This window comes from Furipterus horrens, unplaced genomic scaffold, assembly GCF_987537825.1.
Source record: "Furipterus horrens unplaced genomic scaffold, mFurHor1.1.pri manual_scaffold_11, whole genome shotgun sequence".
NCBI lineage: Eukaryota > Metazoa > Chordata > Mammalia > Chiroptera > Furipteridae > Furipterus > Furipterus horrens.
This window is the reverse complement of record NW_028327181.1, coordinates 67,206,584-67,225,579: the sequence shown is the minus strand read 5'-3', so window position 1 is coordinate 67,225,579 and position 18,996 is coordinate 67,206,584. Positions and strand designations below refer to the sequence as shown.

The 18,996-nt window shown below is 49.3% G+C and overlaps 1 protein-coding gene across 1 annotated transcript; it reads left to right on the top strand.

Moving 5' to 3' along the window:
• The first annotated feature begins 6,719 nt into the window (after positions 1-6,719).
• On the top strand, positions 6,720-18,704 carry LOC149998114 (transmembrane protein 98). Its single transcript, XM_090291702.1, has 7 exons — positions 6,720-6,832; positions 9,172-9,384; positions 10,790-10,921; positions 11,860-11,893; positions 13,823-13,938; positions 16,773-16,832; positions 17,971-18,704. The coding sequence occupies exons 2-7, from the start codon at positions 9,254-9,256 to the stop codon at positions 18,176-18,178; spliced, it is 681 nt and encodes a 226-aa protein (XP_090147828.1). The 5' UTR covers positions 6,720-6,832; positions 9,172-9,253; the 3' UTR covers positions 18,179-18,704.
• Positions 18,705-18,996: the final 292 nt, after the last annotated feature.

Genomic DNA, 18,996 nt, shown 5'->3' with positions numbered 1-18,996 from the left:
TGTGTCATATGAACAATGTGCAGGCAGCCTCCCCACTTGGGGAGGGGGCCCTTGGCCCTCAATCAGATGCTGGACACAGCCCTGTCCAGGAAACCTCCTAGTCTGATGGGCAGAGCACAGTTCTGCCCTGACTGGAGCCCCAGTTTGATGGGAAGGACACAGCCCTGCCCTAGAGAACCCTAATCTGATGAGAGAGGCCTAGCTCTGTCTAGAGAGTCCCTACTCCAACGAGGGAGGCAGGTAGCTGTGTTTCCATGCAGATGAAAAGCTGCAACTCAGAGCCATTGCCAAGCTCAGCACAGATCTGTGACCACAGAGCTCTGCAGGAGGCCGCTGTGCTGATCTGCCCAAGCTCTGCAGCCCCATCCACAGTGAAGGCTCTCCCCACCCAGTCACAGGGTTTTCGGGCTCTGCCTGGTGGCCTGGTACACGCCCCAGGGGAGCCCCATGCCCTGGGGCAGGCCTGGCTGGGTGTAGCAGCCAGTGCAGCAGTGTTTTAACAATGCGTATCTCAGGGAGTTGCTAATTAAACTTTCATAGCCCTGCACAGGAAGTGGTGGGTCTCATGCAAGACAGGGCCTGGAGAATTCAGCAACAGCTTTGCTGCCAGGTTCTGAGCATCAGGTCCTCCATGGGTCCAAACGTGCCATGTGAAGTGACACCCACCCAAAACAAACCCAGGTGGGTCTCCAGCCCCTTGGGAGGAGGGAACTAGTATTCCATGTGGCAGCTACTTTTCTATATCAGCTTACTTCCTGTAATCCCATCAATAACCTTGAGTTAACTGTTGTCACTGTTATTGATAGGAGAGCAACGAAGATGCAGGCAGTTAGGTCATTTACCTGAAGAGCTGGGATTCCAGTCCTGGTCTAATTCCAAAACCCCTGCTTTTCGCACTGTTCCATGATGCCTCTTGGACATATTCAAAGGACATCCTGGAGCTGGAGCTGGGGGGAGTGGGAGGGAGGCTGCTCAGACACTAGGCACCTAGTAACCCTTCAGAGCACGCTCAGGGGACCCGAGTAGCTAAAGGGAGAACTGAGTGTGCCATCTGGGGGTCGGATATCATAAAAATAAGCCAGTGGTCCTTAAACATGAGGACTCATAAGAATGACCAGGGAGTCTCATTTAAAACCCAGGTCACTGGGATTCACCACCAGAGAGCGTGGCTCAGGAGCTCTGGGCCAGGCCCAGGAACTGCATTTGATTGACCTTCCGGGCAGTCCTGACGCAGCTGGGCCCCCAGAGGCATTGGAGAAACACCAGGTGACCTTCCCCTGTGTGCGGGTGACGTCCTTTATAAACACGTGCGCTTTCATCATCTCGTACGATCCTTGCTGCCACCTGGCAGGCGGGCAGGGCGAGCCCTGTGAGTCCCATTTCACACCCAGGAGGACGGCGTCTCTGTCAGGTAACGCGACCGCGTGAGAGCGGAGCAGGTAGTGTGAGGCCAGGGCCATCACTCCTGTCTCCCTGCCTCCCAGTTGCCCCTTATTCAAGCGTGCTGTCCTATCTCTGAGGGACGTGGCAGCAGAGGTAGTGTCTCATAGCCTCCAGTCCCTGGTCCATGCGGCACCCCGTCTACATTGGTCCAGCCCCTCTGCATCTGGGTCCCTCTGTCCCAGGCTGGCAGTGAATGTCCTGGTTGTCAATCACTGTTTTAAAAGTTTGTCTTATTTTCTTAATTTATGTCTTGAAAATAGTGATTTCCATATTTTCATGTTTTGAATCTGTTTTATTTTACTTTTTTAAAATTTGATTTATTTATTGTTTTTCTATTCCAGTTGTCCCACTTTTCCTCCCATTTCTCCCTCCCACCCAGCCCACCCCTTCTCCCATAGTCAATCCCCACCTCGTTGTCCATGTCCGTGGGTTATTTATATTCGTTCCTTTACTAAACTCTTCCCCTACTTATCCCTCTCCTCCCCCCCCCCCCTGCCTCCTGGTAACTGTTACTCTGTTCCTTGTTTACATGCCTTTGATTCAATTTCGAGTGTTTGTTTGTATTGTTCATTAATTTCCTGTATTAGGTGAGATTATATGGTATTTGTCTTTTGTTGCCTGGCTTATTTTGCTAAGCAAAATTCTTTCTAGTTCCATCCATGTTTTCTCTCTGCTACATAGAATTCCATTGTGTAAATGTACCACAGTTTTTTGACCCACTCATCTACAGATGGGCACTTAGGTTGTTTCCAGCCCTTGGCTATTGTAAACAGTGCTGCTATGAACACAGGGGTGCATAAGTTCTTTTGAATTGGTGTTTCAGGATTATTCGGGTATAATCTTAGCAGTGGAATCACTGGTTTGAAAGGCAGTTCCATTTTTAGTTTTTTGAGGAAATTCCATACTGTTTTCCACAGTGGCTGCACCAGTCTGCATTCCCACCAACAGTGCACGGGGGTTCCCTTTTCTCCACATCCCTGCCAGCACTTGTTTGTTGATTTGTTGATGATGGCCTTTCTGACTGGTGTGAGGTGGTATCTCATTGTGGTTTTTATTTGCATCTCTCTGATGGCCAATGATGTTGAGCATTCTTTCATATGCCTATGGACCCTCTGTATGTCTTCTTTAAAGAAGTGTTTGTTCAGTTCCTTGCCCATTTTTAAATTGGGTTGTCTGTCTTCTTGGTGTTGAGTTGTAATAAGTTCTTTATATATTTTGGAGATCAATCCCTTGTCTGAGGTATCATTGGCAAATATATTTTCCCATATGGTTGGTTCCCTTTTCGTCTTGCTGATGTTTTCTTTTGCTGAGCAGAAACTCTTTAGTTTGATGTATTCTTTCATTTCCATCGCCTTAGGAGATATATTGGTAAAACTATTGGTACGTGGGATATCTGAAATTTTCCTGCCTGTGTTTTCCTCTAGGACTTTTATGGTGTCACGGCTTTCATTTAAGTCTTTGATCCACCTTGAGTTTATCCTTATGTGTGGTGTAAGTTGGTGGTCTAGATATAAGGAGTGTTTTTAATATGTTTTATTATAGGAAATGTGGAAAATAAAGTCCTTGCAGACAACAGCAAAGGTCAACGTTTGATGAATTTCTGTTCTCTCTGCCTGCACCCTGATACATCCTCAATGTTTTCACTTTATGTGCTAAAATTTTTTTCCATTTTAAGATCTAAAAGTCCAAATTCTCCTTTAAAGCATCTATGCCCTCCAGCAGGCCGCCTGCAAACACCAGGGACCTCTGGGCATGGAGGGTAGGCCTGGCCCATTGGGCCACTTGTCCCTGGGGAGGTGGAGGCCTGAAGATGAAGGGGCAGGGCCCCTGGGCACATCAGGTATCCTGTCACTGGGCCAGTAATGTGTGCTCTGGTCATATTCGTGACCTGTAAGGTGAGTTGCCCCCCGTGCTGGCCTCTGTGTCAACACTTTATGTACCATAGAAAAGCATCACCCAGGCACAAATTGAGGTCCATCGTCCCTGGTGTGACCATCACATGCCCTGCCCTTTGCCAGCCTGCTGCCACCTCCACCCGTCCTGACAGTGTTGACACCTCCTGGCATGGGCTCTCTTGGCTCCTGGGTCCCTCCCTGGGACTCCACCTGGAGAGACCACCCTGCTCCTCCCCCTGCCCACTTGGGGCTCAGGGCACCTGGGCTTCTGTCCTCTCCTGACTTATTTCACAGTCACAGTTAAAACAGGCTTCCAGGAAGATCTGGATTAAGAAATTAGGTGGGTTAATAAATTACAATGTTCACAAACCCTTGTATATAAATTTCTATTAAGTTTCCTCATCCAAAACTGGACTCTAATAGTTTAATTTCTGTATTAAATAATTAAAACTCTATTTTCAATTGCTGTGAAAAATTGCTTTTCTTAATGACTCTTCTAGAAGAGCCAGTAATTTTATATCTTGTAAAAATGATTAACTGGCATTATTATCCCATACTCCTGAAATACAACCCAGCAAGATCCCAAATGGCCATCTGTATTCAATTAATGCTCCCTACTCTAGACATACAGGATTACTTTATGCCATGGGCTGTCCTTTCATTTTATTATGACAATGATGAAGATAGAAACAACCAGTTTAATCATCCCATTTCCAACAATGAAATGAATTTTCAACATGTCTTCACCCTTAAAAGAGGAAGATGAAGAATGCTGTAGCATGGGGAAGTGTAGGTTAAGCAGAGTAGTCAGCAAACTCCCTCCCAGGCTCTACCCATGCATGGCTGGAACACACCAGGGCTGCCACCCTGTCTCCCTAGAGCTGGCTCAGCTCCTCCTGCTCCAACCATAGGGCTGCACTGGGGTAGAGGGGATGGCTTAACCTGGACCCTGGGAAGATATTCCATATTCATGGATTGGAAGACTTGACACAATTAAAATGGCCGTATTACCTAAAGCAATATACAGATTTAATGCAATCCCCATCAAAATCTCAATGGCATTTGTAAGGAATCACACACACACAAAATCCAGATAGCTGAAGCATTCCTGACAAAAAAGAACAATGCCAGAGGCAGCACACTTCCTGAGTTCATATTATGCTACAAAACTACAATAATCAAAACAGCATGGGACTGGCAGAAAAACAGACACGGACCAATCAAATAGAACAGAATTGAGAGCCCAGAAATAAACCCACGCATATACGGGCAACTAATTTTCAACAAAGGAGGTAAAAACATACAATGAAGAAAAGAAAGCCTCTTCAATAAATGGCATGAAAAAAATTGGAAAGCTACATGCAAGAAAATGAAACTAGTCTGCCATTGGACACCATACACAAAGATAAACTCAAAATAGATCAAAGACCTACAATAAATAGAAGAAAATATAGGTACTAAACTTATGGACATTGGCCTCAGAAAGGATTTTGTGAATTTGATTTCAAAGGCAAGGAAAGTAAAAGCAAAAACACATGAATGGAACTACATCAAACTATAAAGCTTCTGCACAGTAAAAGCTACCATCAACCAACAAAAAGGTCTAGCAACCTAATGGGAGAACATATTTGCAAACAATACCTCCAATAAGGGGCTAATATCCAAAATATGTAAACAATCATACAATTCAACAAACAACAAAAACAATCCAATTAAAAAATGGGCAGCAGACCTGAACACTTTTCCCAAAAAGGTATACAACTAGCAAATAGATACATGAAAAGATGCTCAGCTTCACTAGCTATTAGGGAAATGCTACCTAAAACCACAACGAGCTATCACCTCACATCTGTTAGAACGGCTGTTATCAACAAGACAAGAGATAACAAGTGCTGGAGAGGATGTGGAGAAAAAGAACCTTCATACACTGCTGATGGAATGTAAGCTGGTACAGCTGCTATGGGAAACAGATAGAGATTCCTTAAAAAGTAAGAATAGAGCTACCACATCACCCAGCTGGAAATTTAGAAGTATAAGTGAAATTCCTGATTTTTAAAAAATGTTAGCAACTAATTTGACTTTTTAAAAACTGTAAGACAAAAAAACAAACAAACAACAACAAAACCCCACCTCTGTGGACTGGATGTGGCCTAAGGGGTTACCAAGGGTACAGCACTCATATTAAATTGTTCTGGACCTAATCTGCATCCTTTGTCCTTGCCACCAGTACTGACCTTAGACTGGTCAACTGGGCCACTGTGCCAGGTGGGTACCAGGCTTTAGTTGGCCCTGCTCTGGTCCCACCCCACCTTCACAGGGCTAGGAGTCCAGGGCCAATGCATCTAGAGTGCATTCCTCCTTCTAGACCAGAGATGTTTCAATATTTTTTCATCTGATGGTACACATAAACTAATTACTAAAATTCTGTGCCACACTTGCCAAACATAGGTATAATTCTGATTCATTCACACTGGGTGGCTATTGTTGTATTGGCTGTTGTCATTTTTTAACTTGACAGTCTAAAGGAAAAGAAGTCAGTGCCTCTGATTAAAAAGTCAGGTATTGCATGTTTTAAAAATTCTTGCAGAAAATCACTGTTCTAGACCACAGTCCTGGCACATGGGCCTCGAAATCTCTGCCCAAGAAGCCCCAGCCTGCTTCCAGGGCCTACTGGACCTCCCCCCTTCCACAGAGGCCCGCACAGCCTGGTGTGGGCATCCTTAGGCATGGCCAGGGGATGGCCGTTTGCAGGGTGGAGGCTGTGTCCTGGTGGACACACTGAGTCCCCCTTTGGTTCGGGATGAAGCCGAGTGACAACAGAGGGGGCAGGCAGCATTTCTACTCATGCCCCCAGCATTCATATTCATCGGGGCGGGACACTCTTAATGCATTGCATGCGGCATGTTATCTACTCCAAGGATGCTTACAAGTATACTCTCATTTACAGATGAAGAAACCAAGGCACGGGGACGTGAAATAAGGTGCCCACGGCCAGTGAGGGGCACAGCCAGGATTTAAGCCAGACAGCAGGTAGCAGAGCCCACTCGAGCCAAGGCCAGTCACACTGTGGAAACTGCGCTTGCTTCCCAGCCCCCACTGAATGGCCAGCCTGGGTGGGCGTTAGGGGGAGGCAGGGATCCTCTCCGCTTCCTTCCACTCTGCCAGCCTGGGCCAGGCCTCCGCGGGGGCGCGGGGACCGCTTGTTGGCTCTCAGAGTGACCTGCCTCCCGCTGCCCGGCCCCGGGCCCACGGCGGGGCTGGCGGTGACAGCGGCGCCTAGCAGGGGGATTTGGCTGCGGCCCGTCTCCCCCTCCCGCTCCGCCGGGTGTCTGGCCGCGCCGAGGGACTTATCTCGATTCCTTGGGACAGCCCAGCTCCTTCCCGGCATGCCCCGCTCCCAGGAGCCGCCCGCCGCTCCCGCGCCCGGACTTGGCCATCAGCGGGGGGCCGGCCGCGGGAGCGCCCCGGAATGCGTCCTGCAGTCGCAGCCTGAGGTGGGTGAGCCCTGCCGCCCGCAGCTGCGGGACGGGGGCCCAGAGGCGAGTCGCCCTGCCCAGCCCCTTGGGAGAGGGAGAGCCGGGCAGCCGGCCGGATTAGGGGGCGTGGGGCGCTGCCTTGGGGGAGGGGAGCCCGGCGCAGCCGCCTTTGTTGCGGCCACGGTGCTCGCACGGGCGCCCAGAGTTGGGGAAAGTTGGAGCAAGTTGGAGTTGCTGGCGCGGTAGCCCCGTGCGGCGTGCGCTCACCGGTGGGAATCCCTCCTGACCTCATGGGTGTTTAGGGTGGGTGTCCTGGGTGGCCGGGAAGGGGGAGGGGGAACGCTTGGGTCTGTTTTATTCTTGTGGACGGAGAACGCCACCGATGGGAAGGGAGAAAGAGCGAGGGAGAGACTGGGACCTCCCCAAGCTATGCAAAGGAAGAGAAAAACTCATCCTGAAACACACAGAGGAGAATACGCACAAAGGAAACACACGCAAAGGAACACGCATACGGACGAATTCCAGGGAAAGACGGAAGACTCAGGAAGCTCGTACACACAGGGAAACACTCAAGCGCACAGGCAGGGAGAGGAAACAAAGGGGGTGCTCTAGGGGGCCACGGGCAGTGGGAGGAAAAGGATATTCTGAGAAGGGGAAGACACGGGGCATGGGGGGTGTGTCTCCGGAGTACAGAGGAAAACTGGCAAATGGAGAGAGAAACGAGAGAAGGAAAGGAAAAGGGCTAAAGGAGGTAGCGCTTTAAAAGGCACAGTATAAACACACATCTAGAGAAACTGAGGCAGACCCTGAGAATTAGCCCCACTGCTCCCAACATACACCATCGATCGGAGATACAGAGATGGAAGAGAGCCCAACCTTGCCCTTGTGGGCAAGTGATTCCAGGTGGGAGAACAGCAACGTGAGGACTCGGAGAAAGGCGTCCTTGGCACTAGGAGCCAGCCGAGTTGCCTCCTGGCCCACCCGGCGCACTCCTACTCATCCTTCAAAACCCAGCTCAGGCCTCACCTGCTCTGCGAAGAAGGCTTTCCCAGAAAATGCCATGCAAGCACCGTTACTCTGTTTGCTGTGTAGTTCTGCATGTGGCAGAGGCACATGGAGTGGAAATGGTTTGTCTGCCTGTGTGCCTCTTCCCTTGGATCCTCAAGGTTTGAGGTCTGTGTCTTACTTATCTCCAGCCTCCAGAATCCAGCCCAGTGCTTGGTGCATAGTAGATGGTCAATAAATATTTACTGAAGGACAACCAGGAGTACTTGGACCCCCTACGACACGGGATATAGAATTAAATCCAAATAGAGGGGTCAGGGAGACTCCTCTGTCAAAGCATCCTTTTGGCAGGTGGAGAAGTTAAAACCCAGAGGGGAGGAAACTTACTTAAAGGGAGATGAGCAGGAGGCCTGTAACGAAAGAACGCTGTGACTACGTACTTCTCTGACGTGCCCTTGTCCCTCCAGCCTATGAGATTAAAACAGGCGTGAAAGAGCCTCCTGAATGAAAACAACAAATAGGTAGCAGTTTAACACCACTTGTAAGTTTCCAACACTGAAACTGACAACCAGAAGTTTTCCTAGAATATTTAGAACCATCTGTACTTCAAAGAAAGGAAAAAGGCAGTGAATGTTCACCTCAGGCTAAGGGCTCGCATTTTGCTTCCTGACGACATGAACTTGGACAAATTTCTCAACCACCCTGAGCCTCAGGTTTTTCAACTACAAGATGGGGATTCTAAAACCTGGCTCGTAGGATCATTACAAGGGTTAACAAACAAGAGCCTGGCACGGAGGAGACCCTCAGTAAATACAATCCTGCCCTCCTCCCTGGGAGGTGGATATTCTTTCGTACCCTTGTAAATGTGAAGAGGGCAGTGCTGGTGAAAATGTTCCCTTTTCTTCCAGGACAAACGTCCATCCTGGTCCAACTGGGGAGCAAACTCTTTTAATAAAAGAAAAGCAAATTTGGGGCAGGACTTAAATGCATGTTAATTCTGTTTAGGTCTTCAAGTCTCTGCAGGTGATTTTGGGCAACCTAACTTCCCCTCTCAACCCCCACCTCTCAGCAGGTAAGACCTCACTCCCCACTCCATCTTGCAACCTCTTTACCGGGCCTGCTCTGCCCTGTGTCTTTCAAGCTTCAGCTGGTGTGGAGGATGTGACCGGGACCAGAGGTGGATTTAACAGTGGGTGCACCAGGCACGCGCACTGGGCCCTGACTTCTGAAGGGCCCTACAAAACCCCAACTTCACACTTTTTTCTAATGACACCAAGTTTGGTTTCATTACTAGGCTGCATAAAATATGGTTAACATGTATTTTTATTTTCCCTGTCTCTCTTTTTTTTAAGGAGCCCAATATTTTCTTCTGTGCCCGGGCCCTCAACTGACCTTAACCTGCCTCTGACTGGGACCCAGGAAGCCACCAGAAGCATGGAGACCGTAGTGATTGTTGCCATAGGTGTCCTGGCCACCATCTTTCTGGCCTCGTTTGCAGCGTTGGTGGTGGTTTGCAGGCAGCGCTACTGCCGGCCTCGGGACCTACTGCAGCGCTATGATTCCAAGTGAGTGGGTCCAGGCAGCGGGAGGCAGAGAGGTGGGTGTGCCCTGGGGCTCCGAGGAGAGAAAAGGAGGTTGGGTGCTGGGCCACTGGGCTCAGCTTTTTGTCTCTAAAACGGTACCCTAGAGCTGTTCTTTCCAATAAAGACATTAGAGCTTGAGAATGTTCCTTAAGCCTCGGCTGGTGTGGCTCAACTGGGTGGAGCATTGCCTCATAGACCAAAAGGTCATGGGTTTGGTTCCCAATAAGGGCACATACCCAGGGTGTGGGTTCCATCCCTGGTCCAAGACTGTACCTGGTTGGGGCATATAGGAGAAAGCAACCAATTGGTGTCTCTCTCTCACAATTATGTTTCTCTCTCCCTCTCCCTCCTTCTCCTTCTCCCTCTCCCCTTCCCCTCACTCTAAACTAATGACAAAATGTCCTCAGGTGAGGATTAAAAAATAAGTAAATAAATGAATGTTCCTTAAATTCCCCAATGTCCTGAGCTACCTCTGGCTCTCACTGAGCTAAGGAGAAAGTGACTCAGCATGTTCACCTAGCATGAACGTGTGGCCGTCTCTCCAAAACTGGCCACTTCACGTAGCATTTGGACAAGCCAAACCTTTCCAACCAAACTCATAGGAACAGAAATCTGATGCCTGCCCTCCAGCGATACATCTAAGCAGCAGACACTTGGTGTTGTGAAATCCCAGCATAGGACTGTCTCTCTTTGCTCAGATTTCTTCATGATGCACTTCGTGTGAAATATACTTTCAGTTTAGGGATGTTTTCATGGACGGATCTTTAAGGGGCCATGGCTGCTAACCCTTAGTTTCTCTTACTTCTCCTTCGGAATTCTATCAGCATCTCTCTCGAGTGGCTGGTAATTAGTAAATCCCCATTTATACGCCCAGGAAAGCTCTGCTATTGAAAAGAAGACTCTTGATATAGTAGGTGCTGTTACTTCTCCAGTATTACGAGGGTGGTGGTGGTTTTATATGGGGGGACCAAGGCGGTTCCCAAGAGTGATTCTGCAGACCAAGTCGGGGGTGCAGGTGGGTTGGGTATTAGGAACTTCAGCTTCCCAGGAAAAGGCAGGCTTGAGGGGGAAATAGGTTACAAAAGGTTCTGATTTTGTCCTGAAGGAGGAGCCCTGTCTAACACATCTTTGTCATGATTGTTGCAGTCCTGCTCCTTTCCTGAGTGGCTCATCTCGTTCTCTGTCACTTTGCTGTTGTTTTTGTGTCCTGCTTGCCACGTGCCCTGCCTGTAACTGCAGTTCTGTTAGGGTTACATTTGGATCCAGGACAAGTGGACCCTGCTTTAACGTACTCACTGCTGTCCTCCCTTTGGGAGATTGTGGGCCTCTAGGAGGAGTGGGCAGTGGCCGTCTGTCACGAGACGGCTTCCCTGGGCTCTCCTTCCAGGCCCATCGTGGATCTCATCGGAGCCATGGAGACCCAGTCCGAACCCTCTGAGTTAGAACTGGATGATGTCGTCATCACCAACCCCCACATTGAGGCCATTCTGGAGAACGAAGACTGGATTGAAGACGCCTCGTAAGGCCTTGGGGAAGTTGCTTACCCGGAGCCCTCTGGGTGTAGCAGATGGGGCTCCCTCATGCCCTTTTCTGGCTTCTTTTAAGCACTTGTTGGGGCCTCCAGGAGCACTGTGTCAGCTTCTGCTCTTTTTTCTGGCTCTCACAAAGAGGGGAAATCAGATATGACATAACAGTGTTTGTCCTACACCCCCACCCTGCCACCATTTTGTAGATCTGAACACTGAGAACTGTAGATGGGTGGCAGAACGTGTTATAAAGTCACTCTGATGTGCGTGGTTATTCTTGATGAATCTGACAGTCAGGCTCCATGGATGAAGCCTTGTCTTCAGTTTCTTCAGGGATCTCTTCGTCTGACAAGAGCCACTCCACTCGCCACCATTTAGTCATTCACTCACTGGGCAGAGTCTGGGGGGCATTGTGTGCAGGGCGCTGGGTCAGGCACTGCTGCTGTGACTCTGGTGGTGGAGAGAGAACGCTCCTCAGCACAGCATCTCAGAAACAGTAGGGGCCTCTGCGCACAGCGCAGTGGGCACACGGTGGTGGCGATGTCTACGGTTGTCAGGGGTGGGCAGGTGGGGGTGGATTTCACTAAGGATATCACAGAGTGGGTGCCTTGTGACTTGGCTCTTGAAAGATGCAGAGGTCCCCAGGCTGCGCATAAAAGGAAGGCTATGCTGGGTGGAAGGAGCAGTATCGGAAGCTCAGAGCATGACCTGATTGGTGGAGAATAGTGCTAATGAAGAGTTGGTGGGGGAAAAGGTGAAGGGAAGAAGGTGCTTCCGCACTTAGTTCACAGAGTTGTGCATTTTAACATGGAGATGCCCCTGCTCTCTGGTGGTGTCCAGGGTCTCAGAGCCAGATGAGGAGCAGAGGTGGTGGCTGGGGGCACGGGGGCCCCTAAACATGAGCACTGACACTTTCTTCTTCTCTCCCCAGGGGTCTCATGTCCCACTGCATTGCCATCTTGAAGGTAATACTCTGATTGCCGTGCGAGATAAAGGGGGTGGTCACCGAGCACCCCTGTGCACAGATGGTCAGATTCGAAAGGGGCCTCAGGGATAGCACGAAACCCTTGCAGGAGGCCCTTTGGAATATGCCTGAAACTTGGGGTTTCTACTGTCCACTTCTACATGGACGGTTTGTTATTTGTCAGAATTCCTGAGACCCTCTCAAAGGCTTTATTTGTCCTCGTCCTCACAACACAGTGACCAAAGACCGTGTGGGTGGTCACCAGCCACTTTTTCTCCTACTGTGGAGATAGCTGTGTGCTCGAGACTGTGTAGCTGTTGAGGGGAAAAGGGCTTCCCTCCTTCTCCCTGGGCACTTTCCTTTGTGAAAGAGCTCAGCCCTCTGCAGCGACTTGAGCTCTATATCTGAACTTCTCCAATTACTAGAACGTCCTTCATTAGCCCTCTTTGGCCATGACAGTAGTCAGCCAAATGGGACAATTGGTGTTAAAAAATTCACACCATGAGTACTTCATCTTGACAGATTTTTTTTTTTTTTAATTTAATGCCTACAGTCTCTAGAACTAAGTGGAAAATTGTACCCAATTTGCAGTTGGGGTAATTTTTATAGTCTCAACATTTGTTTTCCAATTCTTGTCAGATACTACTGTCTTGTCTAATAAATAGTAATATTGAAACATTAATATTTGACCAGTTGCAAATATTGTTGGTTTCTTCATTTCAGTAACCTAGGAAGCCCCATGTTTATCTCTTTGTCTAGTAATTTTGCAAGATTTGAAAAGAGAAAGCTTTATCTTTTCTTCAATGTCCTTTCGTATAACATCTTAAAAATTCTTTTGTCCTATCTTCTTGGGGGACAAAGAAATGGCGAGTGGGACGTTGTTGTCACGGAGTCCAGGCTTATTATCTACTTCCACGAAGCTCTTTGGGTATATAGGTATAATATCTAGAGCCACAATGGCATATTATATCTCTTCCTCCAGCCAGGATGTGTCCTGGCACTGGCTTTTGTCCCCTGCCCATGCCTATTAGAAGAAGAGGATTGTGGCTCCTGAGGTTGAGGATGAATCAACAAGAAGGAGTCTTGTTGTGTTGGAATCAATGGTCCATCCTGGGACCTCAGAACAAAGGAGAAGCTCCTACCTTCCTATTGAAATTTCAAGGTCCTTCTGTTTTGGTCACTTGCCCTGGTCCCTGTGGGGAGAGCTTCTGGGCTCTCTCCTTGGTGGGATATTGGGATTCCTTGTGCCCCCTTTTTTTCAACCCCAAGTATCAGGGAGGTGTTGGAACTTCTTTGCCAGGGACAGTGGTGTTTCCAGGTTCTAACATCAGGAGGGTGGAGGGGGGTGGGGAACACAGCTTTGGGGGGTGGCCAGCAGTGTTGGTGGCTGAGAAAGGGACGTGGCATGACTGCCTTTTTCCTGCCTTGTTTCCAAGGCCCTTTCTTCATCACCTAGACAAACGTGCTAATATATTACCCTAGAAGGTGGTTGAAGTAAGTGGCACCTTTGGAGGATGTGCTTGAAGAGAACAGTTGTCCTTGGTGCAGCCAGGTTTCTGAGGGTGCCCCAGAGGTTGGAAGACAACCAGGACGTGAAGGAACAGAAAGAGCAAGTAGGGTTTTCCCCTTAAGCGCGATGGTGAAATTAGAGCACGTGGTTTTTCTTAGGCAGATTATTTCAGTTCAGGCTTTTCTAAGCTGAAACCCTGACCCTGATCTGAGGATTCTACCCCACCCTCCTCACCCAGCCGTGTTCGCCTCTCCCACCTCATTTCTGTGTCCTTTTCGCTTCAGTTTGCCCATTTGGTTCAGAGGCCCAGCTATGGGTGTGGACCCAAGGTGGGGGTCATATTTGTCTTCGTGGGGGTGACAGAAACTGTTCAGGAGCTAGGTCACCCTCTCATCGTCTCTCTCCCCCTTCTTCTCTTAGATCTGCCACACTTTGACAGAAAAACTTGTTGCCATGACGATGGGCTCAGGGGCCAAGATTAAGACTTCAGCCAGTGTCAGCGACATCATCGTGGTGGCCAAGCGGATCAGCCCCAGGTGAGCAGCTGGGGCCTTAGGTCCCCACACTCCATGAGACGGGGGCCTGGGAGCTCAGATGTCGGCTGGGCCAGGCTCTCCCAGGAAACCACACAGGCACCTTCAGCTCTTTCTGTCCTGTTCGCTCACGGAGCATCCAGGAGGGTCCAGGTGTGGAGGGACCTTCGCACTGAGGTGTTGTCACACAGGTGCCCCACCTCCAGCGGCTTGTGGGAAACTGCAGCGCCCGACCCGTGCTGACTCCTCTGCTTGGCGGACCCCGCCGTGGCCGCTGCCTCCTTCTCAGTTCACACCAGCTGGGGCTCCTTCCCTCCCTTTGTCCCTCCTTTCTCCTGCGCTCGGGGCCAGAGGCACGCTTCCCACAGGGGCCCACACCCCCACCTGCAATCACCTCCTGGCCATGTCCTGTCCCCCACCCATCTCTGTACTGGGGACTGATTTGGGGGTGGCTGTCACCCACTGCTCCATCCATGGCTCAGCCAGCAGCCGCTAGGCCTGGGTGGGAGGTGAAGCCATTCATCACTCAGATCTCCCAAATTCCAGGCCTCAGCAAAATCCCGTGTGGGAGGTGACCAGCAGACAGCAGTCAACAGCTACACCCCCTCCTGTGGGCTCAATTTGGTGAAGAAAAATAAAGCCCCTTTCTTAGGAGGAAGGGCTGTGCTAAGTTTGTGCCCCATCTGGTGGATGGTATGTGAATGTGCCTGAGTGAGGTGTCCCTGTCCAGGATGTTTTCTTTCTTTCTTTTTATCAATCCTCACCGGTGGGCATGCTTATTGATTTTAGAGAGAGGGAAAGGAAGGGAGAGAAATATTGATGTGAGAGAGAAACCTCAATCGGTTGTCTCTCATATGCACCCCTCCCAGGGACTGAACCTGCAAGCTAAGCATGTGCCCTTAACTGGGAGTCAAACCCGTGACCTTCCGACCCACTGGAAGATGCACCAACCAACTGAGCCACACTGGCCAGGGCCAGGATGTTTTCTCAATCAGCCACATGGCCTCATCATCAGGAAGGGTGCCTCCATATCCCTTTGGAAATGGTGGCACCTCCTGAGTTCCAGGGTTCCTTGCTTTCCTGGTTGCCGTGGCCTTGGGTGAATCACAAGGAACCAGCCCCTCTAGGGGAGTATGAAAGAGTTGGAGCACTTGAACTCTGTCCAGGGAGTTCATTGTATTGAAAAAGTGGGAGGGACTGAGCCCAGTATATTTCTTGGCTTTTAGTGGAGCTCTCCCTAGGTGGGTGTGGTATGTCAGGGTAGGTTGGCCCCTGGCCTGGAAGGCCCTCCAACCCAGGCTCTGGGAAGACACCACAGTCCTCTGACCACTCATTACTGGTAGAGACTGCACTGCTTATACCTGTTGGACCTTCATCATGCTTCCTGTGACTCCTAAGGGCCAGACACATTCATGTGATGCCAGGAGGGGTGGGAGGAGGAAAGACATCGAGATTTCTGAGGCTGAGTGCAGTCCTGGGTGATCAGGATTAGCAGTGGAGCCCGGGTGTGGGTGTGGCATTGCTCAGGGGTGGACTTGACCTGCTGCTCCGGGGTTTATCCTGCCCCGAGCACCTCAGGCTACTTCCAGAATGTTCCCCACCACAACTCAGTCTGCATCCTTGCTTTGGCTTTTTGTCCTCACACTTCGTTCTCCTTCTGGCTGATTCTAACCCATTGTTTTTCTTGCTCCATTTATTCCACATGGTGTATTGGTAGCACATGAGTTTCAAGGACAGCGGCCTCAGCTCCATAGCACTGTGGAGGAAGGGCCAGCTAAGCAGGGGCTGAGAGTGACCGTGTCTCTGCATGTCTGCATTTTCTCACCGGCCCCTCAGCCCCGAGACAGGGTCATTTAAGGACATCTGTTTTCAAATGTGTTTAGGAATCAAATACAGTGATCCCTCACTTATTGCGGGTATTACGTTCTAGGACACCCCCCCCCCCCCCGCCCCCGCGATAGGTGAAACTCCACAGAGTAGGAACCTTACATTTATTTTTAGTATTTACTGTACAGTACTGCAGAACCCCACGATATAGCGAAAAATCTGTGATAAATAATTAAATATATATTTAAAAATCCCGCGATACAGTGAGGCCGTGATAAGTGAACCGTGATATTGAGAGGGACTACTGTGATACATTATTTTTTCCTTAGATTATCAAGTGGTCCAAGGGCAAAAATTTTGAGTGAGACTTTGTACCATGCAAATCAGAATGAATAGTTTGTTCCTTTCTGAACTAGATTAAAAAAAAATTAACCACAAACTATACCATCTGTTAAAAGAAATACAGTGGAGCAGTTTGCACCCAAATTAAACGTGTAGGTAGTTTTTTTAGTGTTCTATATAAATTTTCACCATGCTTTTAAAAAAAACACAAACATAATACCTGTAGTAAAAATAAAAACATGGGCGAAATTGATTATCAGGAAAGTGAAGTATCCTCCTGATTCTAACCCCTCCCAATTCGTGGAGCTGGTGGCTATTGAATAGTGAATGTTCATCGAGACTTTTCTTCTCTGCATTTCATAGCTTTTGTTTATTTTTATGCAAATGGGTTTGATCAAACTTTATAATTGTTTGGCAGCTTGTCTTTTCAATTAACAGTGTATCTTGAACATCATCCCAGATGTTTGAGTATGTAATTTTTCAACCGTTGGAACTAAAACCAAACCAGCAAACAAAATATTCCTTTAACTGAACCTGAAGTCTTCCTAAGTCTCTGTCAGAGAAAGAGCCACTGAAGAGAAGAACTGGGCTAAAGAGAGGTAGAAAGGAAGGAGGGAGTAAAGGAGATAAGGGGAGTGAAATACTGAAGACCCTTTGCCTCCCCTCAGAGTGGACGATGTTGTGAAATCAATGTACCCTCCGCTGGACCCAAAACTCCTGGACGCACGGTGAGCGTGGCCATTCTCCTCTCCATGCTGGGGGCTCACGGGCTGATCCGACCTGCGAGGTCGGCTGTTGGGTGGTTGAGGAGAAGGCTGTTCTGCTGGATTCCTGGGCTGTCCTGGGCCTTGGGTACAGTTCAGTGCGGTGTGAATGGTCTGCAGCCAGTTCAGATATTGAAATTTTGATTACACATCCAGCCCCACTAAGTCCTATCAGCGCCTCCCCTCCCTTCCATGTCTCTTGGCTCTGCGGACCCCGGAATCCGACACACCTGAGCTGTGAGTGCCACCCAGTGGATCAGTGGGGTGCATGGTGAGCAGGGCAGCGAGAACGGCATACCCAGAAACCCCTCGCTCCTGATCCTCCCCGATACGCAGGACAGACTTAGCATCTGAAATTGCTGTCCTCCTGAACCAGATGTAAGCTCACTTTAAAAACCAGATTCTTTGTCTCTCGGATTTCTACAACTGTTTCATAGACCTGGTGTGTAATGACTGCGACCTGGGCAGTGGGTCTCGGCGCGGCAGCTGGTTTCCCTGCCCCACTCCTGGTGCTGCACAGCTGTGTCCGTGGGCTGTGACCTGTGACACACCCCCAGTGCATTCTGCACTGCACTGTGTGAAAGATACTCTGTAGTGAATCTTTCAATACAGCTAAAAAATACTCCCCCTCAGTTGGGTTTTCTATAATTGTTTCTCTTTCAGAGAAGGGTAAGCCTGCTCTGGGCTTACTGATTCATAAGCAATAAGAGGGGTATATAGCCTATATTTAAGTGGGTAGCTGATGAGGGTGTGCTCATCCAATTTCCTAGATCCAAATTGCCCGATAAGACCCTCTTCTGGAGCTGTGAGTAGCTGTGCAGGAAAAAGTGGGTGCCACAGTCCTAAATAAGCTAATGAGACGTGGCATATTTTCCCTGTAGGGCTTTATTTCGCACGTTGAAGGCTCTGAGGAGGGCTTTAGTCCACCTTGTTTAAATTAGGTATTACCACATCCGTTTGATCATGATGCCATTTTTAAACTACGTACTCCCCAACTTCCCGGTGAAGGACTGCAGTTTGGGGAGCAGACTTTAGACCATTTGGGCTTTGGTACAAAGTCCCTTCTTTCCTAGGGAACCTGATTCTGTTTGTCTTCTTCCAGGACAACTGCCCTGCTCCTGTCTGTCAGCCATCTGGTGCTGGTGACCAGGAATGCCTGCCACTTGACTGGGGGTCTGGATTGGATCGACCAGTCACTGTCCGCCGCCGAGGAGCACTTGGAAGTCCTTCGAGAAGCAGCTCTGGCTTCGGAGCCAGATAAGGGCCTCCCAGGCCCTGAAGGCTTCCTGCAGGAGCAGTCGGCCATGTAGTCCTGCCAGCCAGCTGCTGACCGTGAGGGCCAGCCTGAGCCTCCCACCTCTCTGTATTTAGTTGTTCTGCACGGCTCAGGAGTCCGGCCGCGTGCAGCGTGAAGCAGGAGAGCCCCTGTGTGTGGGCCCCTCTGTTGCAGTTGCAAATGCTGGCTGGTGAGTGGCAGCCTAACACCACACTTAGGGAGACGTCACCATCTGCGCACCAGACCTCTGAGGACTGGGGCCACCGTCTAAGAATCAGGAGGTTTCAAGTGACAATCAGCCTTTCTGACAACTCTGATCTGCATTTTCAAAAGTGGAAAATTAATGGAACTGTGTAGGAGTTGCCTCTTTTGACAAGACTTGTACTCTGTCACCTGGACTGTTTCATTTATTTGTCTTATCTGCCTGGTCCCTGAGGCATCTGAGTCCCTCCTCCCCTTCGCAGGTGAGGGTTTGAAGGTGAGCACTGCAGTTGAGTATTCCCTTTTCATTATTATTTCTTGCTACCTCTATGTGGATAGTAAATGTATACTTAGGGTTCTCTCGCGTGTGTGGTTACTGAGTCAAATTCAAATGCATGTGGGACACTTTTGTCTGAGAACTGAGGGGGGAAGGAGAGAGCCTGGAATCCTCAGAATGCCTTGTGCATGTGACTCAAAGTGAAATATTTAAAGACCCCTGAGGTCAGGCAGAGGTGAAGATACCACCGTAAAGTCGTTTCCACATTAGTAATGACATCCATGAACGGTGTGTTCCTGCATTCTTTTGACATTGGTTCGTTTTATAAATATTGAAAGATGAGGGGCCTTTTAACGACTTGAGACCTTTGTGGG